The sequence below is a fragment of the Hyla sarda genome, chromosome 8, assembly GCF_029499605.1.
Source record: "Hyla sarda isolate aHylSar1 chromosome 8, aHylSar1.hap1, whole genome shotgun sequence".
NCBI classification, from domain to species: Eukaryota; Metazoa; Chordata; class Amphibia; order Anura; family Hylidae; genus Hyla; species Hyla sarda.
In genome coordinates this window covers 220,725,005-220,752,620 of record NC_079196.1, presented here as the reverse complement: position 1 = coordinate 220,752,620, position 27,616 = coordinate 220,725,005, and the positions used below count along the sequence as shown (strand labels likewise).

The 27,616-nt window shown below is 46.7% G+C and overlaps 1 protein-coding gene across 1 annotated transcript in view; it reads right to left on the bottom strand.

Moving 5' to 3' along the window:
* Positions 1-563: 563 nt before the first annotated feature.
* Positions 564-27,616, bottom strand: part of RHOT2 (ras homolog family member T2) — a 29,744-nt gene continuing 2,691 nt past the window's right edge. Inside the window, exons 3-19 of the mRNA XM_056533198.1 lie at positions 25,672-25,753; positions 23,465-23,508; positions 23,231-23,284; positions 21,067-21,119; positions 20,863-20,971; positions 20,650-20,751; positions 19,240-19,338; positions 18,178-18,286; positions 17,699-17,819; positions 13,472-13,556; positions 12,277-12,422; positions 12,090-12,190; positions 9,463-9,593; positions 7,477-7,557; positions 3,323-3,445; positions 2,722-2,918; positions 564-1,411 (exon numbers count right to left, since the gene is read on the bottom strand). Coding sequence (XP_056389173.1) covers positions 1,294-1,411; positions 2,722-2,918; positions 3,323-3,445; positions 7,477-7,557; positions 9,463-9,593; positions 12,090-12,190; positions 12,277-12,422; positions 13,472-13,556; positions 17,699-17,819; positions 18,178-18,286; positions 19,240-19,338; positions 20,650-20,751; positions 20,863-20,971; positions 21,067-21,119; positions 23,231-23,284; positions 23,465-23,508; positions 25,672-25,753 — 1,755 coding nt within the window. The 3' untranslated portion in view covers positions 564-1,293. The remainder of the gene's footprint in view (positions 1,412-2,721; positions 2,919-3,322; positions 3,446-7,476; positions 7,558-9,462; positions 9,594-12,089; positions 12,191-12,276; positions 12,423-13,471; positions 13,557-17,698; positions 17,820-18,177; positions 18,287-19,239; positions 19,339-20,649; positions 20,752-20,862; positions 20,972-21,066; positions 21,120-23,230; positions 23,285-23,464; positions 23,509-25,671; positions 25,754-27,616) is intronic.

Below are 27,616 nucleotides of genomic sequence, written 5' to 3'. Positions count from 1 at the left end.
TGCTGGGACTTGTAGTTTTGCAAGAGCTGGAGGCACCCTGGTTGGGAAACATGCTGGGAGTTGTAGTTTTGCAACAGCAGGAGGCACCCTGGTTGGGAAACATGCTGGGAGTTGTAGTTTTGCAACAGCAGGAGGCTTCCTGGTTGGGGAAACATGCTGGGAGTTGTAGTTTTGCTAGAGCTGGAGGCACCCTGGTTGGGAAACATGCTGGGAGTTGTAGTTTGGCAACAGCTGGAGGTTTGAAGACCAAGATTCTAGTTCAGTATTTCCCAACCAGGGTGTCTCCAGCTGTTGCAAAACTACAACTCCGGGCATGCTGGGAGTTGTAGTTTTGCAACAGTAGGAGGCGCACTGATTAGGAAACACTATTTTGGAGACTAGAATATCCCTTGACCTTTTCCCACCACTAGATGACCCCCATAGACATCACATAGCAGCAGGGAACATGGTTTATGTTTTTGCTGCCCCCAGTCCCCCACAGCTGGGTAATGTGAAGAAATGTTCGGGTGACGCCCCCTATTGTGTGCGCACAGTAACACAAGTGACAGATACAGTGATCGGATGTGCGCATTTCTTTAAAATCGCTTTTTATATATATAATTAATTTTTAAATGTGAAATTGTCCATTCCTGTGAGACTGTACACACGGCTGCCCACCAGGGAAGACCCTCCGGGACATCAGGGGTCTATCGAGGGCCCCCACCATCACGGCAGACAATATTCGCAATCCGATTAGTTCATTAGAAAGTAAAAAAAATGTCAACATGAAGCTTCTGTCTTCACTTTGGTCTTGGAATCAATCGCTCCATGAAGGGGAAACTCAGTCACAGCTTCACTCCTCCCCCGATCCTGGACTGATCCGGAATTAAAGGGGTACGCCACCATCAGACCTTTGGATAGAGAGTATCATGTCAAGGGGGGGGGGGGGCGGTGTACCCCTTTAAATCCTGCCTAATGCTCTACTCACATCCAAAGCCTCGTTCACAGCTACAGGAAGTTAGCAGAATTGTGAACGCAGCTCCGGCTGTGACTGGAGTATAAGACACGATGTAAATCAGGATCAGTACATGATCAGCAATATCGGGCTGTTTGACATTTACATCAGTTTATACTGTAATCTGAATCCAACACTGAATGGGTCAGGAAAGAAGTGTTTTTAAAAATAAAAATCAGGACATGGGAAGGTTCCTTGTCAGTGCAGGAGGGGTTAAAAGTGTCGGCTGCTCCTCTTCTGCGGGCGCAGTGCCCGTGTGGTGGTTGCTGGTCTTGTTCTGGATGTGCGGAGGTACCAGGTTATTTGCTGCGCAGTAGAGCTTTATAGAGAGTGAATCCCATTACGGCAGCAACTGTGGCTCCCAGCGCCACTCGCAGCCAGAAGGAGGCGGTGCTGAGCTCTGTGTCGTGCAGGTGCCTGGGAAAGGAGAGGAAACAAGTCAGGGTACAAGGCCATCTGCAAGGTTAGAGCACACGAAACAGCGCCACTGTTGCCCTTAGTTTGTGAGTGGTAGTGCATATTAGTTCCCTTGGAGTGAATAAAAACAAGTAATATGACCTGGGGATAGGGGTGGCGCTATTTTTTTTTTTTTTTAGAGGAAAGCAGCTATGTTACTCTTTAAGGGGTTGTCCAGCAAAAAGAAGAACCTGTGTATGGTGTCAAAAAGTATTATAAAGCAACTTACTAATATCATGTTATTAGCCATAGTGCAGAGATCTTCCATTATCAGCTCTGCGTTCTCCCTTGTATCTGTTCTCATGTCTGCTCAGGACAAGACCAGTGATGTTAAGAGGGGAGCTCATATCACTGCTTATTAGATCTTAAAGCAGCAGGAGGCCTTTCTCAGATAAGTCAGCAGTGACCCTGTTCTAAGGCTAACTAGCAGTCTCCCTGCTGCCTTAAAGGAGTACTCCGGCGAAAAAAAAAAGTATCCCCCTATCCACAGGATAGGAGAGAAGTAGCCGATCGTGGGGGGGGGCTCCGACCACTCCGTCCATTCACCATTCAGAAGTGTGCGTCCATTTTACCAGGGGGGTCCCTTCCTAGCTAGAATCTGGTTAATGACAACCTCTTTATGAATGTGGATTTATTCCCCCATTGGCTGCTGTAGCCCCAAAAATCTGCCATCAAGGATTGTAACATTAGTCAGGATTACAGTGATAGATGCGGTCGGGTATATTAGTAGGGAAGGAAGCGCTAGGACCCTTTTCATCTGGACAATTATGCCATATGCATAGGATATTCTACAGCAGTGTTTTCCAACCAGTGTGCCTCCAGCTGTTGCAAAGCTACAACTCCCAGCATGCCCGGACAGCGGTTGGCTGTCCGGACATGCTGGGAGTTGTAGTTTTGCAACAGCTGGAGGCACGCTGGTTGGAAAACACTGATCCAGAGGTAGGGCCCGCATCTGGTTCATGGACACAGGAAAAGCTAAATGACATGTATGTAAAGGGGGAAAGCTGAGTGACATGAATGTAAAGGTGGAAAGCTGAGTGACATGTATGTAGAGGGGAAAGCTGGGTGGCATGTATGTAAAGGGGAAAGCTGAGTGACATGTATGTAAAGGGGAAAGCTGAGTGGCATGTATGTAAAGGGGAAAGCTGAGTGGCATGTATGTAAAGGGGAAAGCTGAGTGGCATGTATGTAAAGGGGAAAGCTGAGTGGCATGTATGTAAAGGGGGAAACGTTCTCATCAGTCCCAGCTGTTGGTTCCGTCCAATACTCACGGGAAGGCAGCGGCTGTGGCCAGTTTGTTGTAGATGGTCTTGTCCACGGTCCCCTGGCAGCTGAAGTGGTAAGGTGGCGGCAGCCGGTGTTTGTGGCAGAATTCGGCGGGGGAGATCCCGTGCTGTTGCTTTACTTCTCCTTGGTCCCATTTACACCCCACAAATATACAGGGAGTCTGACTCTCCATGTAGTGTTGCTGTAGGAGGCAAAAGACACAAAGGGGATGATATATGGCTGTGTTTACCAACCAGGGTGCCTCCTGCTGTTGCAAAACTACAACTCCCAGCATGCCCGGACAGCCGAAGGCTGTCCGGGCATGCTGGGAGTTGTAGTTTTGCAACAGCTGGAGGCACCCTCGTTGGGATACACTGATATATGGGATGAGAATTCCAATACTCCAGCACCTAATATTCTGGGATCAGCTCTAGTTTGGGGCTGAAATAAAAGGGGCGAAGACTAGAAGAAATAGACTTTTGGGATCTGGACGCACATATGTGAACACCTGATAGTCTGTAAAGTCTAATAATCCGGCATCATACTAGACCCATGGATACCAACCTATCGGAATCCTGTACCTCAGTGATAGAGGTAGGTACACACCTTGTAGATACTGGCGCAGTAGTTAAAGGATTTGGGGTCACTGACATCGTACATGAGGCACGCCACGTCACAGGCAGCGTCCGACTGTTTCAGGAAATCCGTGTCCACATCCACTTCAAAGAGCTGAAAGAAACCGCACCGATAAGTAACGCAGAACGTACAGACCCGCAGAGCGGCACCCCCCCTCCCCGACTTCTGGCTGTCCCCCATGATTTACACTGCAGCCCTGCTTGTTCAGACTGGCACATGATCAGCAGGAAGTCATAAGTAGAGCAGATTGACATCACAACAGGAATAAGATAATAGGGAAACAGCCGTAGAGACTATGGGAAGGGGGAGGAGCCAAGAAAGCTATAATGGCGGCTCTCATGTGCCTTTAAAGGGGTTATCCAGGAAATATCTCTATCTATCTATAATATATATATATATATATATATATATATATATATATATATATATATATATATATATATATATCAACTGGCTCCAGAAAGTTAAACAGAGAGCACTGTTGCCAGACACAACTCAACTTCAGCAGCTGATAATTATTGGAAGGATTAAGATTTTTTAATAGAAGTAATTTACAAATCTGTTTAACTGGAGCCAGTTGATATATTCTATATAAAAAAGATTTTTTTTTCCTGGAGTACCCCTTTAACCCCTTAAGGACTCAGGGTTTTTCAGTTTTTGCACTTTCGTTTTTTCCTCCTTACCTTTTAAAAATCAGAACCCTTTCAATTTTCCACCTAAAAATCCATATTATGGCTTATTTTTTGCGTCGCCAATTCTACTTTGCAGTGACATTAGTCATTTTACCCAAAAACTCACGGCGAAACGGAAAAAAAAATCATTGTGCGACAAAATCGAAGAAAAAACGCCATTTTGTAACTTTTGGGGGCTTCCGTTTCTACGCAGTGCATATTTCGGTAAAAATTACACCTTATCATTATTCTGTAGGTCCATATGGTTAAAATGATCCCCTACTTATATAGGTTTGATTTTGTCGCACTTCTGGAAAAAATCATAACTACATGCAGGAAAATTTATACATTTAAAAATGTCATCTTCTGACCCCTATAACTTTTTTATTTTTCCACGTACAGGGCGGTATGAGGACTCATTTTTTGCGCCGTGATCTGAAGTTTTTATCGGTATTATTTTTTGTTTTGATCGGACTTTTTGATCACTTTTTATTCATTTTTTAATGGTATAAAAAGTGACCAAAAATATCCTTTTTTTTACTTTGGAATTTTTTTGCGCGTACGCCATTGACCGTGCGGTTTAATTAACGATATATTTTTATAGTTCGGACATTTACGCACGCGGCGATACCACATGTTTGTTTATTTATTTATTTTTTTACACAGTTTTATTTTTTTTTATGGGAAAAGGGGGGTGATTCAAACTTTTATTAGGGAAGGGGTTAAATGACCTTTAACACTTTTTTTTTTACATTTTTTTTGCAGTTATAGGTCCCATAGGGACCTATAATACTGCACACACTGATCTCTTATACTGATCATTGTTATCCCATAGAGACCTATAACACTGCACACACTGATCATTGTTATCCCATAGGGACCTATAACACTGCACTGATCTCTCATGCTGATCACTGGCCTGTGATCAGCATTATCGGCGCTTGACTGCTCCTGCCTGGATCTCAGGCACGGAGCAGTCATTCGTCGATCGGACACTGAGGAGGCAGCTAAGGGCCCTCCCGGTGTCCTGTAAGCTGTTCGGGATGCCGCGATTTCACCGCGGCGGTCCCGAACAGCCCGACTGAGCAGCCGAGTCACTTTCACTTTAGAGGCGGCGGTCAACTTTGACAGCCGCTTCTAAAGGGTTAATACCGCACATCGCCGCGATCGGCGATGTGTGGTATTAGCCACGGGTCCCGGCGCAGGACGTAAATATACGCCCTGCGTCGTTAAGGGGTTAAGGAACAAGCCCATTTGAACCTTAAGGACCAGGCCAATTTTATTTTAGCGTTTTCGTTTTTCCTCCTCGCCTTCTAAAATCCATAACTCTTTTATATTTCCATCTACAGACCCATATAAGGGCTTGTTTTTTGCGTGACCAATTGTACTTTGTAATGAAACCTCTCATTTTACCATAAAATGCACGGCGAACCCCCCCAAAAAATTTTTTAGGGAGGAAATGTAAATGAAAACCACAATTTTGCTAAGTACCGCCGCACCAGGACGTACATTTACGTCCTTGGTCGTTAAGGGGTTAATTCCCCATGGCATATACTGAAGGCAGAATGGAAAAGCATTTAGTCAGATTATTTCTCGGACATGAGTGTTTGTGTGTGGTGTTTTGGAGTTTCCCTTTGTGCATTGGGACAGTGTTTCTCAACCAGGGTGCCTCCAGCTGTTGCAAAACTACAACTCCGAGCATGCCCAGACAGCCTTCGGCTGTCTGGGCATGCTTGGAGGTGTAGTTTTGCAACAGCTGGAGGCACCCTGGTTTGGAAACATTGTTCTAGAGCAAATCTTAACCTGCTTTTCCTTCTGTCTTAGGCTGAGAGTTGTAGTATTGCAACAGCTGGAGGCACACTGCTTGGGAAACACTGTATTGGGATGACTCTAGTACACAAGGTAGGTGCACATAACAAGACCCCACATTGCACAGCGGATGTATGGCCCTTTAGGTCTATGAAGTGAATTTTGGATACATTACACTGATATAGGGATCTCTCGGTAGATTGGGCATACTATTCATGTTACCTTTTTATTGTATTATTGGTGACTGTTATGGCTCTAATTAGTCTGCATGGTCATTTGTGCAATAATTACCATCTGAGAATATAAAAAAAAAAAAAAAAAAAAAAAACATATATATATATATATATAGATAGATAGATAGATATTATATATAATAAAATATTAAAAATATATATATAATTTTTTCAATAAAGTGATACTGTTTTTGCAATACAGCGGTCCCTCAACATAAGATGGTAATCCGTTCCAAATGGACCATCGTTTGTTGAAACCATCGTATGTTGAGGGATCCGTGCAATGTAAAGTATAGGACAGTGGTCTACAACCTGCGGACCGCCAGATGTTGCAAAACTACAACTCCCAGCATGCCCGGACAGCCGTTGGCTGTCCGGGCATGCTGGGTGTTGTAGTTTTGCAACATCTGGAGGTCCGCAGGTTGTAGACCACTGTTAGAGGAAGTTGTACTCCCCTGTCCCCGCCGCTCCGGACCGTCACCGCTCGTCACCGTCCATCGCTGTCGCCGCGTTCCCGACGCTCCGGCATGGCATCTGCTTCCCTGGCATCCTCGCTCTCCGTCGCCGCCATCACGTTGTTACGCACGCCGCTCCTATTGGATGACGGGACGGCGTGCGCAGCGACGTGATGACGACGATGGAGAGCGCCGACGATGCAGGGGAGCCCGAAGAGGACGCGCCGGAGCCCCGAGGACAGGTAAGGGATCGTCAGCGGAGCACACGGGGCACCGTAAACGGCTATCCGGGGGCAGCTGAAGGAGTCTGCGCTGTCGGATAGACGTGTATGCGATGGCCCCGACATACAAAAGCATCGTATGGTGATGCTGCCTCTGAGAGGCCATCGTATGTTGAAATTATCGTAGGTCGGGGGGGTCACTGTAGTTTGTAACTTGCCTTACTCTTTGAGAGATATAGCATTGTAGGTTTATTAGTTGTGTTTTTGTGTTGCCTATATTGGTCCTGATTTACTAAGAGTGTTGTGTAGGTTTCTTTGTGGGTTTTAATTCCCTACAATTTTTTTTCCACGGTATTTACTAAGGTTTCCCTACATTTTCCTTTTTTTACACCTTTTTTGATCGGTCAGGTTTTCCTCAGCTCAAATCCACCACATTTTCTGTGGAAACCTTAGTAAATATGTTGTATTATTTTTTTTTTAATGATAGGAACACGCCCCTTTTTGGAGACCACGCCCCCCCTCCCTTTTTTTTTTCTTAGCAAAATGGAGAGTTAGTCTGTTTTTTTTTTTTTTTTTTCCAATTCTGGCGCAGACAGAATTTCTGGTGCACAACCCAACAAAACATGTCGGGCTTACAATAGTAAACGTGGGCCACTGTGCACAATAGTCCAATAGCAGATGTGTAGGTTTTTTTATTGCACATAACAAGCAGGTAGCAGAGGACGCGTGACTTACAATGAGGTACTTCTCCTGCCCCCCGACAAGCACGGTGTTTACAGAGTAGAAGGAGGGCGCCCTGCGGCTCCGCTGCTGCTCCTGTGGGAAAAGACGACATTGTCAGAGCAGGGGAAGGAGTATGGAGGAGCGGGAATAACGGTGCGCACAGGAAGGGAAGGCAAACAAGGAGACAATACACAGATCATAGAAGATAAGAGGCGCCCAGATAACAGTACTGAAGGTCCTGTCTATAGGGCGGCCATACAAGTGTTACCCCTATCAGCAAAACTGGGGAGGATGGGGTCAGCGAGTTCCCATCTCCTCCCCTGTATTGTAACTAGGGATCGACCGATATCGATTTTTTTAGGGCCGATACCGATAATCTGTCACCTTTCAGGCAGATAGCCAATAACTTGGCTATTTCAGGGCGCTTTAAATCAATGAACTGCAGCGGTTTTTGCGGTGCCAGAGACTGCCGCCACCACCGCCCGTTTCTCTCCCCCTGCCTGTCCTGGGGTCCTGAGTCTAACCACCAGTTGCCCCATCGCCTCCCCCCCCATCCTCTGCCCACATACCGCCGCCCCCCCCCCCCCCCAATCCTCTGCCCACATACTGCCGCCCCCCCCCATCCTCTGCCCACATACCGCCGCCCATCCCCCTCAGCCTCTGCCCACATACCGCCGCCGCCCCATCGCCTCCCCTCATCCCAGGTTTTACAATTACCTGTTCCTGGGGTACGCGATCCTTCTGGCTCTGTCGGCGTCCTGCGCTGTCACTGTGCGCACTGACGGTGATGTCACGTTGGGGACGTCACTCGACATTGCGCAGAGCACAGCAATAGCGCAGGAGCCATAAGGATCACAGACCCCGGGAACAGGTAATTATAACACCGGGGATGGGGGGAGGTGATGGGGCGGCGGCGGTATGTGGGCAGAGGATGGGGGGGAGGCAATGGGGCATCGGCGGCAGTATGTGGGCAGAGGATGAGGAGAGGCAATGGGGCAGCAGCGGCAGTATGTGGGCAGAGGATGAGGAGAGGCAATGGGGCAGCAGCGGCAGTATGTGGGCAGAGAATGAGGGGAGGCAATGGGGCGGCGATGGTCGTCTCTGGCCGGGGCATTATCGGCAAGGTAATTGCCGATACCGATAATATCCAAAATCCCGATTATCGGCCGATCCCTAATTGTAACATTAGAGCTTCAGGGCAGGTTAGGCCGGGTTCACACCACGTTTTTGCAGTACAGTTCCCTTATATGTTTTCAATTTGAAAACCGTACGGAACCGTATTGAAAACCGTATGCACTGACTTTCTATTGAAAATCGTATGCCAATCGATGCATCCGGTTGTGTCCGTTTTGCATCCTATACGGTTTTGTCAGGTTTTTTCCCGTACCCAAAACCGCAGCCTACTACACTTTTTGGTCTGGGTGAAAAACCATATTGAAATGTATCTTTTTTTAATTTTATTTTTTTTTTTAACATGGGAGTCAATGGGAACCGTACAGAATCGTATGTGCGTACGGTTCTATATGGTTTTCACCATACGGTTTTTGACTTTGCACAGTTTTTTTCTTGGAATTTCAAAGCTAGTGAAACTTTATTCATAATAGAGTGGACAGTTAAAAACGTATACATTTTTTTTGTCTTAAAAAAACGATGCAACCGGACATCATTTTTCAACCGTATACGGGTTGACATTTGTACACACGTTTAGTCCGGTTTTGAGGAATCCGTTTTTTTTTTTAAATCAAAAACCTGATATGGGAACTGTATTGCAAAAACGTGGTGTGAACCCGGCCTTACTGCAGACCATGACTGCTTGCCCTCAGCTACCTCATATCTACAGCAGAGAAGTGTATGTTGAGTAGACACCCCCCCCCCCCGCCCCCGCTCATAAAGACGTGTATGATAGGAGCCTGCGATATGCACAGTACAGGCTCTTATCTGCTGGACTATGACTCTGCTTCCTAGAGGGATACAATGGACAATACACCTCCCCCTCACCTCAAGGTTCTGCCCCAGGAACGCCCGCAGGAAGGCAGATTTACCCGTCCCACGGGGGCCGATCACTTTACACAGGAATACGCTCCTCTGCGTCTGTCCCTTTTCCAAGTCTATCCTCTTCTCCCGGGTCACTGTGTGAGACAAGAAGCAAGCAGAATAAAGTAATATGTATATACTCGCTATACATCCTGCAGACTCTCCTCAACACATGTACACTCTGATCAGGTGAGCGTGCATGTTATTTCAATAGGAGATAGCAATGAAATATATCTAATGCCGCTTATCTCCTTGAAACCTTAGGGCTTAAAGGGATACTCCAGTGGAAAACTTTTTTTTTTAAATGAACTGGTGCCAGAAAGTTAAACAGATTTGTAAATTACTTCTATTAAAAAAATCTTTATCCTTCCAGTACTTATTAGCAGCTTTATGCTACAGAGGAAATTCTTTGATTTTAATTTCTTATTTTTCTTGTCCACAGTGCTCTCTGCTGACACCTCTGTCCATGTCAGGAACTGTCTAGAGCAGCATAGGTTTGCTATGAGGATTTTCTCCTGCTCTGGACAGTTCCTGATACGGGAATCAGGTGTCAGCAGAGAGCACTGTGGACAAGACAAAAAAAAAGAAAAGAATATTCTCTGTAGCATACAGCTGCTAAAGGGTAATGGAAGGGTAAAGATTTTTTAATAGAAGTAATTTACAATTCTGTTTAACTTTTTGGCACCAGTTGTTTAAAAAAAAAAAAAAAAAAAATAATTATGTTTTCGCCAGAGTACCCCTTTAACCCCTTAAGGACTCAGGGTTTTTCCGTTTTTGCACTTTCGTATTTTCCTCCTTACCTTTTAAAAATCATAACCCTTTCAATTTTCCACCTAAAAATCCATATTATGGCTTATTTTTTGCGTCGCCAATTCTACTTTGCAGTGACATTAGTCATTTTACCCAAAAATGCACGGCGAAACGGAAAAAAAATCATTGTGCGACAAAATCGAAAAAAAAAACGCCATTTTGTAACTTTTGGGGGCTTCCGTTTCTACTCAGTGCATAATTCGGTAAAAATGACACCCTATCTTTATTCTGTAGGTCCATATGGTTAAAATGATCCCCTACTTATATAGGTTTGATTTTGTCGCACTTCTGGAAAAAAATCATAACTACATGCAGGAAAATGTATACGTTTAAAAATGTCATCTTCTGACCCCTATAACTTTTTTATTTTTCCACGTACAGGGCGGTATGAGGGCTCATTTTTTGCGCCGTGATCTGAAGTTTTTATCGGTATGATTTTTGTTTTGATCAGACTTTTTGATCACTTTTTATTCATTTTTTTAATGGTATAAAAAGTGACCAAAATACGCTTTTTTGGACTTTGGAATTTTTTTGCACGTACGCCATAGACCGTACGGCTTAATTAATGATATATTTTTATAGTTCGGACATTTACGCACGCGGCGATACCACATATGTTTATTAATTTTTTTTACACTGTTTATTAATTTTTGTTATGGGAAAAGGGGGGTGATTCAAACTTTTATTAGGGAAGGGGTTAAATGACCTTTATTAACACTTTTTTTTTTACATTTTTTTTTGCAGTGTTATAGGTCCCATAAGGACCTATAACACTGCACACACTGATCTCTTATACTGATCATTGTTATCCCATAGGGGCCTATAACACTGCACACACTGATCTCTTATCCTGATCACAGGCGTGTATTAACACGCCTGTGATCAGCATTATCGGCGCTTGACTGCTCCTGCCTGGATCTCAGGCACGGAGCAGTCATTCCCCGATCGGACACCGAGGAGGCAGGTAAGGGCCCTCCCGGTGTCCGATCAGCTGTTCGGGACGCCGCGATTTCACCGCGGCGGTCCCGAACAGCTCGACTGAGCAGCCGGGATACTTTCAGTTTCACTTTAGAAGCGGCGGTCAGCTTTGACCGCCGCTTCTAAAGGGTTAATACCGCACATCGCCGCGATCGGCGATGTGTGGTATTAGCCGCGGGTCCCGGCCGTTGATGAGCGCCGGGACCGCAGCGATATGATGCAGGATCGCGGCGCGATCTCGCTTCATATCGCGGGAGCCGCCGCAGGACGTAAATATACGTCCTGCGTCGTTAAGGGGTTAAAGGAGAACTCTGGCATATGAAACTTGTCCCCTATACTAAGGATAGAGGATAAGTTCAGATAGCAGGTCCGACCGCGATTTCCCATACGGGGCCCTCGGCTCTTTGCCGAAATAGCGCGTTTCAACCACCGCATGACGCAGCGGCCGACACGCCCCCTCAATACATTTCTATGGCAGAGGGGGAGACTTACCAATGCAGCGCTCCGGCTCTCCCATAGAGATGTATTAAGGGGGCGTGTCCGCTGCCGCGTCATGCGGTGGTCGGACACGCCCCCTGGCCACTGACTACCGGAGCCCCAGCGGTCGGACCCCCCCCCCCCCACGATCTGAAATTTATCCCCTATCTTTAGGATAGGGGACACGTTTTCTTATCCCGGAGTTCTCCTTTAAACCCAAATCCCCATTTTATGTGTAATCCTAGAGCATTAAACAGTACAACAGCGAGAGAGTCCGGCCCTGACCCAGCACATACACAAGAAGAGAGACATTTCCAGTGACATACCAGTGATGGCCAGCGTCTGGCTGTCCTGCTCACACAGGATCGGATACCCTAAATACCCCAGATGCTCCAGGCAACGATGGACGTCCAGATAGGCCACCAACCTGTGGGGCGGAAGCAGAGGAAAATGTTATCAGGACGGCCAACCAGACCAGCGATACAAACCCAAGTGCCCGGTCTGAAAACTTACGTCCACTGGCACATGTACCCATGGAGAGGGAGCAGGCCGCTATCTGCCATACACACTGTGCTGCTCAGCTCCGGGCCCCAGGGGGTGTATGGGAAAACATGGAAGAAGCCCTGCAGCTCTGAGGGACTTAATGCGCCATCACCATCCTAAGACAGGAGGAAAAGCACGTTAACAAATGCTCTAAAACAATGTTTCCCAACCGGTGTGCCTCCAGCTGTTGCAAAACTTCAACTCTCAGCATGCCCGGACAGCCGTTGGCTGTCCGGGCATGCTGGGAGTTGTAGTTTTGCAACAGCTGGAGGCATGCTGGTTGGAAAACACTGACCCAGAGGTCGGGCCCGCATCTAGTTCATGGCCACGGGAAAAGCTGGGTGACATGTATGTAAATTGGAAAGCTGTGTGACATGTATGTAAAGGAGAAAGCTGTGTGACATGTATGTAAAGGGGAAAGATAGGTGACATGTATGTAAAAAGAAAAGCTGGGTGACATGTATGTAAATGGGAAAGCAGAGTGACATGTATGTAAGTGGGAAAGCTGGGTGACATGTATGTAAATGGGAAAGCAGAGTGACATGTATGTAAGGGGGAAAGCTGTGTGGCATGTAAGTAAAAGGGAAAGCTGGGTGACATGTACGTAAAGGGGAAAGCTGTGTAACATGTATGTAAAGGGGAAAGCTGGTGACATGTATATAAAGGGGAAAGCTGGGTGACATGTATATAAAGGGGAAAGCTGGGTGACATGTATGTAAAGGGGAAAGCTGGGTGACATGTATGTAAAGGGGAAAGCTGAGTGACATGAATGTAAAGGGGAAAGCTGAGTGACATGAATGTAAAGGGGAAAGCGGGGTGACATGTACGTAAAAGGGAAAGCTGGGTGACATGTATGTAAGGGGGAAAGCTGAGCTGGAGGCACACTGGTTGGGAATCACTGCTCTAGAAGTTGTAGAATTCACACTGCTGACTAAAATAATTGCTGCAAAGAACGTGCCCCATCTGTGCATCAGGTAATGGTCCATTCTAGGGGCCCCGTGTGACCCAATATCATCATCACGGGACATTTCCCTCATTGTTGGGGGGGGGGGGGGGGGGGGGAGTCCAAAGTCTGACCCCCTCTACATCTGATCATAAATAAACCCAATGGCGCCATTTCAGTAGCCCTATAGGGGTCTTCAGTACAGCGTTCTGCTCTCCTCACCAGGTCGTGCTTCTCGAAGATCTTCTGGAGGAATTGATAGCCAAAATGGTTAAGCTCAGTGGAGGAATCATGGGGGACGCGCAGCCTGCGGGGGAGGGAAGAAAGAGAGACATAAGTATGAGAACGTAGACTAAGTGCAGTATTAGACGGTATTTATGTAGGGACGGCTGAATGGACTATAGATTGATCACTCAGGGAGCCATCACATGCCCTGTTATATGGGGAGATCTGCTGATCATTGGCCTTATTATAAATGGAGATATCGGCCTGTCCGGGTGATAATGGCCCCGTGTAATAGGCTGCTGGCCCTAAGAGGGGGCAGTATCCATTCTGACTAGTACAGTAAACATTAGTCAGGGACCGGCTCTACGTGGTTAGTTATCATCAGTGTTGAGGGATTAGCCAATGTCATTGTATACATCTACCACAGTAGTGACCCATATTCCTGTATTGTATTCTAATTGTTACACATCAGCACCATCTATCTGGTGTAGGATTCTATTGTGGCACTTGTAGTCCGCTGCAGGCATCCTCCATTGTATGCATTTTTATGCTGGGGATCGCCCCTAGCAACGGACTACAAGGGCAGGATCTGCTCCCCCAGTATAAATGCACAACTGCATTTGGGGTTGAGCACCTCCAGCCATTTGAGACCACGTTTTTTGTTGTTTGATACTTAGTTATATCAGATCCAGGGTAAACGGAGATACAACCAATATGGCGATTATAACCTTACTGGAACGTTCTCCCAGACTTGCCTAGTTATGCCCTAATGCAGTGTTTCCCAACCAGGGGGCCTCTAGCTGTTGCAAAACTACAACTCCCAGCATGCCCGGCAACAGCCGGAGGCTTCCGGGTTGGGAAAACACGCTGGGAGTTGTAGTTTAGCAACAGCTGGAGGCACCCTGGTTGGGGAAACATGCCGGGAGTTGTAGTTTTGCAACAGCTGGAGGCACCCTGGTTGGGGAAACCTGCTGGGAGTTGTAGTTTTGCAACAGCTGGAGGCACCCTGGTTGGGGAAACATGCTAGGAGTTGTAGATTTGCAACAGCAGGAGGCTCCCTGGTTGAGGAAACATGCTGGGAGTTGTAGTTTTGCAACAGCTGGAGGCACCCTGGTTGGGGAAACATGCCGGGAGTTGTAGTTTTGCAACAGCAGGCGGCTTCCTGGTTGAGGAAACATGCTGGGAGTTGAAGTTTTGCAACAGCTGGAGGTCCACAGTTTGGAGACCAAGATTCTAGTTCAGTGTTTCCCAACCAGGGTGCCTCCAGCTGTTGCAAAACTACAACTCCCAGCATGCCGGGACAGCCATTGGCTGTCCGGGCATGCTGGGAGTTGTAGTATTGCAACAGCTGGAGGCACCCTGGTTGGGAAACACTGCCCTAATGTCTTCACATATTACTGCATAGCCAGGACCTAGAAAAGCTGAGTGACTGCAGCAGTAGCTCTGGTTATATTGGTTGTCACAGATAAAACCAGAGAATTATTTTCCTTTTTTGGGGAGAGGTCTGTGAAGGGTTAAGTAATATCCGGTGCCGCATGTTGTACGTGAACAGATTTCCTCCGCAGATGCTCCGTTCAGTAACACGTTTGGCGATGGCTCAATAAAATCTGTTCTCCGCTATGAGACGGCTGGAGCGGGGGCTGAGCTGAGCATTATATCGGGGGAGACTGTGAAATCAATCAAGTAACGGAGGAGATCAAATAAAGAATAAATAAGAAGAAACAGTCTAAACACTGCAGTCAAGCCCAAAATACTACCCCCCCCCCATATGTCAGGCGCAGGGAGCGGAGGGATGGGGAGCCATGTGGAGGATTCTTACACTGCAGCCCTGGCTTTAGCTGTCCCTGTGCTGACGGTTATGGAGGGATCCACGCGGTCACTTCACGTCGGCACAGCAGCGGGTCCATTCACTTTAATGGACAGCACATAGTCAGCTGGTGACTATCTTTGGGACACTTTCCGCCCCTACATGTTATTTTGATGAACTCAATAGCGTGTTCTGCAGCGTGTACAGCAGTGGTCTCAAACTGTGGCCCTCCAGATGTTGCAAAACTTCAACTCCCAGCATGCCCGGACAGCCAACGGCTGTCCGGGCATGCTGGGAGTTGAAGTTTTGCAACATCTGGAGGGTCACAGTTTGAGACCACTGTATTAGCACAACAATAACGGCTGTCCGGGCATGCTGGGAGTTGAAGTTTTGCAAAATCTGGAGGCTCGCAGTTAGAGATGAGCGAACTTACAGTAAATTCGATTCGTCACGAACTTCTCGGCTCAGCAGTTGATGACTTTTCCTGCATAAATTCGTTCAGCTTTTAGGTGCTCCCGTGGGCTGGAAAAGGTGGATACAGTCCTAGGAGACTCTTTCCTAGGATTGTATCCACCTTTTCCAGCCCACCGGAGCACCTGAAGGCTGAACTCATTTACACAGGATAAGTCATCAACTGCCGAGCCGAGAAGTTCGTGACGAATCGAATTTACTGTAAGTTCGCTCATCTCTACTCGCAGTTTGAGACCACTGTATTAGCACAACAATAACGGCTGTCTGGGCATGCTGGGAGTTGAAGTTTTGCAACATCTGGAGGGCCACAGTTTGAGACCACTGGTGTACAGGATGCCGATGTACAGCATTGAAGGGGTACTCTGCCCCTAGACATCTTATCCCCCTCCCATAGACTTGCAATGAGGGGGCATGGTCCTGACGTCATGAGCCTCCAGCGCTGCAACCGACGCTTTAAACAAACGCCGGGTGCATCGGGGAGATTGCGGGGGTCCCCAGCTGTGACCTCTGCGGTCAGACATGTCTAGGGGCGGAGTAACCCTTTAAAGGGAACCTGTCAGCAGATTTTACCATATATAATGCATGTCAATGCGTTATATATGGTAAAATCTTCTTCCTGACCCTCCCAAGGAGATGTTCCTGGTGGCAGGGATGGTCAGGATATATAGTTTAAAACTGTCCCCTGCCGACCCTGTAAGTGGTCCCCTAGCTATACTCACCTAGTCCTGTCTTCTCCGGCTGTAATTTGCCCCCTCAGCATGACTGACGGCCCTTGTCATCACTCTAAGCAGATGGTGCAGATCAATGATGTAGGCTGTGCCCGGGCTGTCAATCACGCTGAGGGGGCGTGATTACAGGAGATTGGACTAGGTAAGTATAGCTCCCTGCCCAGAGGACTACTTATGGGATCGGCAGGGGACATTATCAAACATCACATCCTCACCGTCCCTGGCAGCAGGAGCGTCTCCCAGGAATGGTAAGGAAGACCTGATGAAGAGGGGAGCCGTCCCCTCGAAACGCGTTGTCACCCCATTTGTTTCTAATAAAACACGATTTTATCTCCACCACTCTGAGGTCTGAACTCTTCATTGTGGACCTACATCCAGCAAGAGCCAGAAAAGTGTCCTCTTTTCTCCCACACCGCCGCAGGCTGTGGAAACTCTCCAAGGAAGATTTTACAATATATTACGTGTTGCCATACAGTATATATGGTAAAATCTGATGTCAGGTTCCCTTTAATGCATGGTTAAAGGGGCACTCTGGTGGATAACATTTTTTTTTTTTTTTAAATCAACTGGTGCCAGAAAGTTAAACAGATTTGTAAATTACTTGTATTAAAAAAACTTTACCCTTCCAGTACTTTTTAGCAGCTGTATGCTACAGACGAAATTCTTTACTTTTTTTATTTCTTTTTTGTGTTGTCCACAGTGCTCTCTGCTGACACCTGATGCCCGTATCAGGAACTGTCCAGAGCAGGAGAAAATCCTCATAGCAAACCTATGCTACTCTGGGCAGTTCCTGACACGGACAGAGGTGTCAGCAGAGAGCACTGTGGTCAAGACAAAAAAGAGAAATAAAAATAAAAAAGAATTTCCTCTGTAGCAGCTGCTTAAAAGTACTGGAAGGATAAAGATTTTTTAATAGAAGTAATTTACAAATCTGTTTAACTTTCTGGCACCAGTTCATTTAAAAAAAGAAAAAGAAAAAAAAAAATGTTTTCCACCGAATAACCCCTTGAACGCAGCCTAACAAAACAGGAGCACTAAGGGAACAAAAATAATTGAAAAACGCTTCTTGAATCTCCTGCGATTAAAGTCTTAAAGGGGTATTCCCCGCCTACATATTTATGGGCAATGTCCAGTGCAAACTAGACGAGCGTCCCCTACAAAATCAGGAGGCGCTCAAACACCTTTCACAGCAGAGACAACACCCAAGTCCTCACTCACGGTGGGTAGAGGTAGTCATCGGTCAGTTCCAGTGTGTCATCATATCCAAAGCGTCGTAGAATGGTCCATGTGGTCTCATGGCGCCCCCGCTGGATAAAGAGGGTATTAAGGAAAAGGAAGCCTGTGTGTTATATAAAAAGATAATTAAAAGTTTTGTTCATATAATGCTTTAGGCTGCATTCACAACACGTTTTTGCAATACAGTTCCCGTATCAGGTTTTTGATGAAAAACGTATTCCTCAAAATCTGACTAAGGCGGATCCATTACGTGTGACTCTACCCTAAAACTCCCAGCATGCCCGGAAAGCCAAAGGCTGTCTGGGAATGCTGGGAGTTGTAGTTTTGCCACAGCTGGAGGCGCCCTGGTTGGAAAACACTGCTCTAGATGTGGTAGAGCAATTAAATCACTCCAAAAGTAATCATACCCATAGACAACATATATAGTGCCGTATTACCACTGTCCAGCAGCAGCCACTTACCGTTTAGCGTCAGCCCGTTCTCCCGTACACCATCTGCTGTATTCTTTTTGACGACCATCTTCACGTCTTCCATAGCCTGAGGAACCAAGGGGTTCCCAAAACAGGACTGCTACCTCCCGAAAGACAGGCAAGACACCAGTCAGAAACACAGGGTCAATGAAGAAAGTGAAAAAAACACAATAGAAAGTAAAGAGTATCTTGGGTCAGGGGGTGCAGGGGAGTCCTCAGACAAGCTTTGGCTTTTGGTCGGATACCTGCAGACACCTGGTGGTGACCCCTGGTAGTGGTAATATATTTTATGACTCTTTTATGACCTTATTCTATTTTATTCACATCTGGTCTAGAGCATCCAACAGCCAGATGCCGGACCCCAGTCATTTCAATGAGCCGTATATAAAGGAAAAAAGGCGGAGGTGGCGCCGGGTGCGGTGTAGGTCTCTAGCCGGTATAGGTAAGTACCCGGGTGGGGGGGTAGCGTATTTCTTTCCGGTGATGGTAGCTTGGTATGCAGGCCTGCAGTGTGAGGAAGGAGCCCAGGGGAGGGTCCGTATGTAGAATGCAGAAATGTAGAAAAAAGCTGCGGTGGCGCTCCCAAAGTAGTAACCCAAAGTTGTGGGTATCGATATAAAGTAAATAATTTATTTTTTACAGCATAAAGAAAATAAATAAATGGATAAAGCAAGACGCGTTTCAGGAGTCACAGCTCCCTTTCTCAATTGCAGGTTTCTTTGATTTCTTTACGCTGTAAAAAATAAATAATTTACTTTATATCGATACCCAAGACTTTGGGTTACTTCTTTGGGAGCGCCACCGCAGCTTTTTTCTACATTTCTGCATTTCAATGAGCCAAGAGGAATCAGCTAGTGACTCCAGCTGGCTAATTTTCTGAAGCCCCTATTGACTCTGGTCACCTCACTGAAATAAACGGGGTTCAGCGCAATGCAGCTTTAAAATTCTCCCGTAGCAAACTACTGGATACACTGAACGAGGCATGAATGCATTCTTATAGTCACCTACAGGTGGCGCCAGACAGTTTTTCTCCATCTGCATGCAGTAAGATACCTGGAAATAGTTCAGCTCGTCGTCGCTCAGGATCTGGTTGTTGTCTTGGTCGGAGATGGTGAATATTCGGGTCAGAGCTTTTTTGCACTGCGGCCTCAGCTAAAGGGGAAAAAAAATCATATGAAATCAGCCCCAGCCATCCTCCACTGCCTCAAACAAGTGACCTACGTGAATATTGTGACTCTGCCTCCGGCCGCCATATTGCTTGCTGTAGCTTCCAATGGCAAGAAGCAGCAGGTACAATCACTATTTCACAATACAGTGAACCCCCGACATACGATCGCTTCAACATGACGATGGCTTCTCAGAGGTCATCGTATGTTAAAGGCAGCATTAAAGGGGTACTCCGGTGCTTAGACATCTTATCCCCTATCCAAAGGATAGGGGATAAGATGCCTGATTGCGAGGGTCCCGCCGCTGGGGACCCCCGTGATCTTGCACGCCGCACCCCGTTAAAATCAGTCCCCGGAGAGTGTTCGCTCCGGGTCTGATTACTGTCGATCACGGGGCCGGAGCATTGTGATGTCACGGCTCCGCCCCCATGTGACGTCATGCTCCGCCCCCCTCAATGCAAGTCTATGGGAGGGGGCGTGACAGCCGGAGACCCCGATGATCTTGCACGCCGCACCCCTTTAAAATCAGTCCCCGGAGCGTGTTCGCTCCGGGGACTGATTTTAATGGGGTGCGGCGTGCAAGATCACGGGGGTCCCCAGCGGCGGGACCCCCGTGATCAGGCATCTTATCCCCTATCCTTTGGATAGGGGATAAGATGTCTAAGGGCCGGAGTACCCCTTTAATATACAATGCTTCTGTGTGTCTGGGCCATTGCAAAAAAGGCTATCCGGCAGCGCTGACTGCTTCAGCTGCCTCCGGAGACCCATTTAATATGCCCCATGTGCCCCGCTGAATTATACTTACATGTCCCTGCCGCTCCGGTCCGTCAGTTCGCCACTCCTCTGCTGCCGCTACCCTGCGCTGTCGCTCTCTCATCACGTTGCCGCACATGCTGCCCCGTCGTCCAATAGGGGCGGCGTGAGCGGCAACGTGATGACGGCGACGTAGTGATACAGCTGCAGGGGAGCGGCGAACATGGATGCGCAATGATACTCACATCGTATGTTGAAACCATCGTATGTTGAGGGTTTTGTACATGGATGCGCAATGATACTCACATGTCCCCGCCGCTCCTGGCCGGAGCGGCGGGGACATGTGAGTATCATTGCGCATCCATGTACAAAACCCTCAACATACGATGGTTTCAACATACGATGGTCCGTCTGGAACCAATCACCATTGTATGTTGAGTGACCACTGTACTCGCGGCAGGGACTGTATGGTAATAGCCCCATGTCCTCTACAGGGGGCAGCAGTATCACACAGAGGCGCCCCCTGCTGAGCCGTGCCACGTACCTGCTTTTCCTCCGGGTCGTACAGGGGGGCGGTGGGGTGAAGCACAGCTTTCTGGGCGTAGTAGAAGACTTCAGAGATGTTCTTAAGATTCTTAGCGGAACACTGGAAGATGGAGAAAACTACATGTCATAAAGATAAGACCCCACGGGATGAAGATAAACCCAGCACTTGTAGTAATGATGTCACCAGACCCCGTATATAGAAGCGTCTTACCTCCACACAGGTCTCGATTTCTGAGAATTGGTTCATAATGGGAAGGATGGACTCCATGGAGCTGCCGCACTGAAGATCAGACTTATTCCCTACGAGGATTATGGGAAGCCTGTGGTGAGAGGCACATTCTATTAGACTTCTGCCCTCCGCCCAGATGTCATGTATTAGCTACACAGCGGAGAGGATTACAGTAGATTACTTTACCGAGAGTTCCGCTCTGCGCCGCCGTTCACCAGGGGGATCCACTTCGAAGCGATCTGGAAAGAAATACGGAACGAGTAATTATGCGTTATAAAATCAGCTACCATGACATCCCTAAAGGGTTAAAGGGAGTACTCCGGTGGAAAACAATATTTTTTTTTTTTTTTAAATCAACTGGTGCCAGAAAGTCTGCTGCCACCTCTGTCCATTTTAGGAGCAAATCCCCATAGCAAACCTGTCCTGCTCTGGACAGTTCCTAAAATGGACAGAGGTGTCAGCAGACAGCACTGTGGTCAGGAAAAAAGAAAATTCAAAGAAAAAAAAAAAAAAAAGGAAAGAACTTCCTGTGGATCATAACAGCAACTGATAAGTACTGGAAGGATTAAGATTTTTAAATAGAAGTAATTGGTTGGTAAACACTGTCCTATACTGTAAGTCCTGCCTCCACAATATCAATAGTGTGAGAAGTGAAGGATTAAAGGGGTATTCCAGGAAAAAACTTTTATTTTTTATTTTTGGCTCCAGAAAGTTAAACAGATTTGTAATATAATAATGATCAGCTGCTGAAGTTGAGTTGTTCTTTTCTGTCTGACAACAGTGCTCTCTGCTGACATCTCTGCTTGTCTCGGGAACTGCAGAGTAGAAGAGGTTTGCTATGGGGATTTGCTTCTACTCTGGACAGTTCCCGAGACACGTGTCATCAGAGAGGATGTAGACAGAAAAGAATAACTCAACTTCAGCAGCTCATAAGTACTGAAAGGATTAAGATTTTTTAATAGAAGTAATTTACAAATCTGTTTAACTTTCTGGAGACAGTTGATATATATATATTTTTTTTTCCCTGGAATACCCCTTTAACCGCTTAACGACAAAGGACGTAAATGTACGTCCTGGTGAGGTGGTACTTAACGCACCAGGACTTACATTTACGTCCTAAGCATAACCACGGGCATCGGAGCGATGCCCGGATCATGCGCGGCAGGTCCCGGCTGTTGATCGCAGCCAGGGATCCGCCCGTAATGGCAGACACCCGCGATCCCGCGGATGTCCACCATTAACCCCTCAGATGCCGTGATCAATACCGATCACGGCATCTGCAGCATCGCGGTCACTCAATTGGATGATCGGATCGCCCGCAGCGCTGCCGCAGCGATCCGGTCATCCTGCACGGCAGCCGGAGGTCCCCTCACCTGCCTCCGCTGCCTTCCGGGAGTCTTCTGATCTGCCTTCCCGCAGACCAGAGCAGAAGATGACCGATAACCCTGATCAGTGCTGTGTCCTATACATAGCACTGAACAGGTTTAGCAATCGAGTGATTGCTATAAATAGTCCCCTATGGGGTCTATTAAAGTGTAAAAATTAAAGAAAAAAAAAAGTGAAAAACCCCCTCCCCAATAAAAACTTAAATTGTCCCATTTTCCCTATTTCACCCCAAAAAAGTGTTAAAAAAATATTTTATGTACATATTTGGTATCGCCGCGTGCGTAAATATCTGAACTATTAAAATAAAATGTTAATGATACCGTACGGTGAACGGCGTGAGCGTAAAAAAAAAAATCCAAAATGGCTGCTTTTTTATAACATTTTATTCCCGAAAAAATTTATAAATAATGTATTAAAAGTTTTATATAAGCAAATATGGTATCAAAAAAAAGTACAGATCACGGTGCAAGTACAGAGCCCTCATACCGCCGCTTATACGGAAAAATGAAAAAGTTATAGGTCTTTAAAATAGGGGGATTTTAAACGTACTAATTTGGTTAAAATGTTTGTGATTTTTTTTAAGCACAACAATAGAAAAGTATATAATCATGGGTATCATTTTAATCGTATTGACCCAAAGAATAAAGAACACGTCATTTTTACTGTAAATTGTACGGCGAGAAAGCGAAACCTTCCAAAATTTGCAAAATTGTGGTTTTCTTTTTAATTTCCCCACACAAATAGTATTTTTTTGGGTTGCGCCATCCATTTTATGGTAAACTGGTCGCACAAAAAACAAGTCCTCATACTAGTCTGTGGATGAAAATATAAAAGAGTTATGATTTTTTGAAGGCGAGGAGGAAAAATCGAAAACTTAAAAATAAAATTGTCTGCGTCCTTAAGGCCCAAATGGGGTGCGTCCTTAAGGGGTTAAGGAGCGCAGCTCTGAAGTCATCTTCCTTACCATCTCAATGGTGCTGGGCTCCGAGACGTCGTACACGATGCAGACAACATTCGCCTGAAAGTGAAAAACAAGCGTCAATAATGGAACAACACAAATATCTGACTGAACCAGCAGGACAGGGATACAGGCAGCGTTTCTTATATACACGATGGGACCCCCGGCTCCGCTTCTTCAGTCCCCGGAGTCTGATCAGGTGTTATAGGGAGACGCTCCGTCTTTGGTGGCTTCTCTTACCTTAGTAACCTCTTCTCTGAGCTCATCTTCTGTCTGCTCCACCTCTGTGAATAATAAAGATATGAACAGTGAGCGACTGTTCCAAATGCCTGAGCCGGCAGCTCATGATGTCAGAGCCCCGCCCCCTCATGATGTCACGCCCCGCCCCCTCAATGCAAGTCTAAGGGAGGGGGCGTGACAGCCGTCACGCCCCCTCCCATAGACTTGCATTGAGGGGGTGGGGCGTGACGGCATGAGGGGGCGGAGCTATGACGTCACATGCTTCCGGAGTCAGCGGTCGGAACAGTTTGTTCCAAACGCTGAGCAGCGGAGTGCCCCTTTAAGGCCCAGCTATGATCAGTGACAGCACCACAGGCTAAAATACACCTCCCGGTAATGTTAGTAATTGGACACTACTCTATGCTTCAACTGCAGCTCCGCTCTGTTAAAGGGGTATTCCAGGAAAAACTTATCATATCAACTGGCTCCAGAAAGAAACAGATTTGTAAATGACTTCTATTTAAAAAAAAGAAAAATCTTAATCCTTCCAGTACTTATCAGATGCTGAAGTTAAGTTGTTCTTTTTTGTCTGACAACCGTGCTCTCTGCTGATACCTCTGTCTGTCTCAGGAACTGCCTGAAGCATTAAAGGTTTGCTATGGGGATTTGCTCCTGCTCTGAACAGTTCATGAGACAGACAGAGATGTCAGCAGAGAGCACTGTGGTCAGACAGAAAACTACACAACTTCAGTAGCTGATAACTACTGGAAGGATTAAGATTTTTTAATAGAAGTAATTTACAAATTTGTTTAACTTTCTGGAGCCAGTTGAAATAGAATATATATATAAAGTTTATTTCCTGGAATACACCTTTAAGGCACAGTTGTAAACCCAGCTTGGGGTCTGAGGTAGTCGGAAATCCGCCTCCTGTCTACTTAGTCATGCAGCTGTTCTATCCCTTATGCTTTACACTGCAGCTCTGGATGCTAATCTGTCCCTCCCCCATGCTTTACACTGCAGCTCTACTCCATTAAAGGGGTACTCTACTGGCCAGTGTTCCTAACATTCAGTTACTAACGCTGTGTGCCACGCCCCCTCGTGATGTCAACACATGCCCCCTCAATGCAAGTCTATGGGAGGGGGTGTGACGGCTGCCACGCCCCCTCCTATAGACTTGCATTGAGAGGGCATAGGCATAGTGTAGCGTGACATCATGAGGGGGCGTGGCCGACCCCGTAGCGCGCGCACACAGCATTCGGAACTACATTTTCCGAATGCTGGTTAGTGGAGTACCCCTTCAAGGCACAGCTATGATCAGTGACCGCACTACCACCTGAAATCCACTTTCTGTTAAAGGGGTACTCCACTGGCACACATTTTATTTTTAAATCAACTGGTGCCAGAAAGTTAAACAGATTTGTAAATTACTTCTATTAAAAAAAAAAATCTTAATCCTTCCAGTACTTATCAGTGGCTGTATGATCCATAGTAAATATTATTATTTTTTTTTAATTTCCTTTCTGTCTGACCACAGTGCTCTCTGCTGACACCTTTGTCCATGTCAGGAACTGTCCAGAGTAGGAGCAAATCCCCATAGCAAACTACTCCTGCTCTGGAAAGGTCCTGACACGGACAGAGGTGTCAGCAGAGAGCACTGTGGTCATACAGAAAGGAAATAAAAAAAAAATAAATAAAAAAAAAAGAATTTACGGTTGATTAAAAAATAAAATGTTTTCCAGTGGAGTACCCCTTTAAAGCTCCTAATGTGCCGCTCCTCTCTATTAAGGCACAGTTATGACCTCCTGTCTAATTAGCGTCAGGCTGCTCTTCTGCCCCCTATGCTTTACACTGCAGAACTGATTTCTATTACAGCGAGGGCAGATGGATTATAAACTACAGTAACAAGTAACTAAATCCCCAGGAAGATAAATGGTGCCTCCAGCTGTTGCAAGACTACAACTCCTAGCATGCCCGGACAGCCTTCGGCTGTCCGGGCATGCTGGGAGTTGTAGTTTTGCAACAGCTGGAGGCGCCCTGGTTGAGAAACACCAGTATAGTGCGTGGCGTCCCTGCCTGCATGTTATAACAGCCCGTTATCTATTATAGGAGAACTCCACCCATATAAAGATCAGGGCGGAGGACACAGTCACACTGATAACAATACAGGGTTACACCCCGCACAGATCGCCTACAGTCACATGACTACAGACGACTATAGATGCAGTTACCTGAGGAATCCACGATGTGTGTGGGAACCTTTTCTGGGGTCACGTCGGCCGGGATTGTGATTTCCTCCGCACGGGCCGGCACCTGGTATAAATAGGAAATAATTAACCCCTTAAGGACTTAAATGGGCACTGTCAGATACAAAAACTTTTGATATGTTGTAAAGCATGTATAACCAATAGGTTTTGCAATTGCTTTCATTAGAAAATGTTCAGTATCTCATACAGATAAAGCCAGTCAAACAACTGCCCCCCCTGCTTGGACACATACTAGTCCTGCTGTGTCCATGAGTCATCACCTATGTCATGGACACACTTCCTGGATTGACAGCTGTGAGTGCAGGGCCACTCCCACTGTCATCTTGTGTCCCTCTACTGCCAGTGAGGACAAGCTGGGAGTTGCAGTTTTGCTAATAACAACATATTTTAATAGTTCGGATATTTACGCACCCGGCGATACCAAATATGTTTATTAAATTAATTTTAATTTTTTACACTTTTTTGGAGGTAAAATGGGGAAAAAGGGACAATTTACATTTTTATTGGGGGAGGAGATTTTTCACATTTATTTTACTTTTATTTTTTTACACTTTAATATTCCCCCATAAGGGACTATTTAGAGCAATCATTAGATTGCTAATACTGTTCCTTGCTATGGGACATAGCACTGATCAGTATTATCGGAGATCTTCTGCTCTGGTCTGCTCGATCTCAGACCAGAGAAGAAGATGCCGGGAGACGGAGGCGGGTGAGGGGACCTCCGTCCACCATTACAGACGATCGGATCGCCGCGGCACTCCTGCGGGTGATCAGATCATGCATTTTTCTGACCGCACTCCCGCAGATGCCGTGATCTGTACTGATCACGGCATCTGAGGGGTTAATGGCGGACATCCGCGCAGTTGCAGATGTTGGCCATTACCGGCGGGTCCCTGGCTGCTATTAGCAACCGGGAACTGCCGCGCATGACCCGATGCTGGCGGTCATGTACAGGACGTAAATGTACGTCCTGGTAGGTTAAGTACCACCGCACCAGGACGTACATTTACGTCCTGCTTCGTTAAGGGGTTAAGCCGCCATATGCTCAGTGACAGGAGGAGCATCTGAGGGTCCAGCAGTAGTAACAAGACCTTAGATTATTAAAATGAAACAGCTGTAGTCTCCAAACTGCGGATGCCAACTGTTGCAAAACTACAACTCATGAGTTTTGCCCGATTTTCCGCAGTGTACATTCCGCCGCGGAAAATCTGCTGCGAACAGCCGAGAAGAGCCCGCCCACTTTCTTCCCCAAGACTACAAAACTCCAACTCCTAGCATGGCCGGACAGCCTTTGGCTGTCCGGGCATTCTGGGAGTTGTAGTTTTGCAACAGCTGGAGGCACCCTGGTTGGGAAACACTGCTCTGGAAGATCTGAAGCTCTTACTGCTCCCAACGTATGCCCATGGGATCCCGTTTTTGTATTTGGCACAATAAAGAAACATTAAAGTGCCACTTTTTCTTCTTTGTCAGTATTCCCCCTACCTGTGGCTCTACAGCTGTTGCAAAACTACAACTCCCAGCAAGTCTGGGGAAGGAACTGGATTCCAGCAAAAGATGGAACATGTTGGGAGTTAGGATGGGTTCACACTGCCAGAGATCGAGCCGGCGGCACTAGGACCACGCGGACTGCATTGCCGTCCCCATAGATGGCAATGCATTTCTAAGCAGATCTCCCAAAAGATCAAGCCTGAAATGCATTGCCATCTACGGGGACGGCAATGCAATCCACACGGTCCTAGTGCCGCCGGCTCGATCTCCGACAGAAATTCTGCCCAGATATTCCACAGTGTGAACCCAGCCTTATAGTTTGGTCGCAGCCGTAGAGCAACAGATTGGAGACAGATCTGGATTTGTAAGCGATAAGGCCTCATTCACACTATGGAGAATCCATTAGGAATTCCGTGCAGAT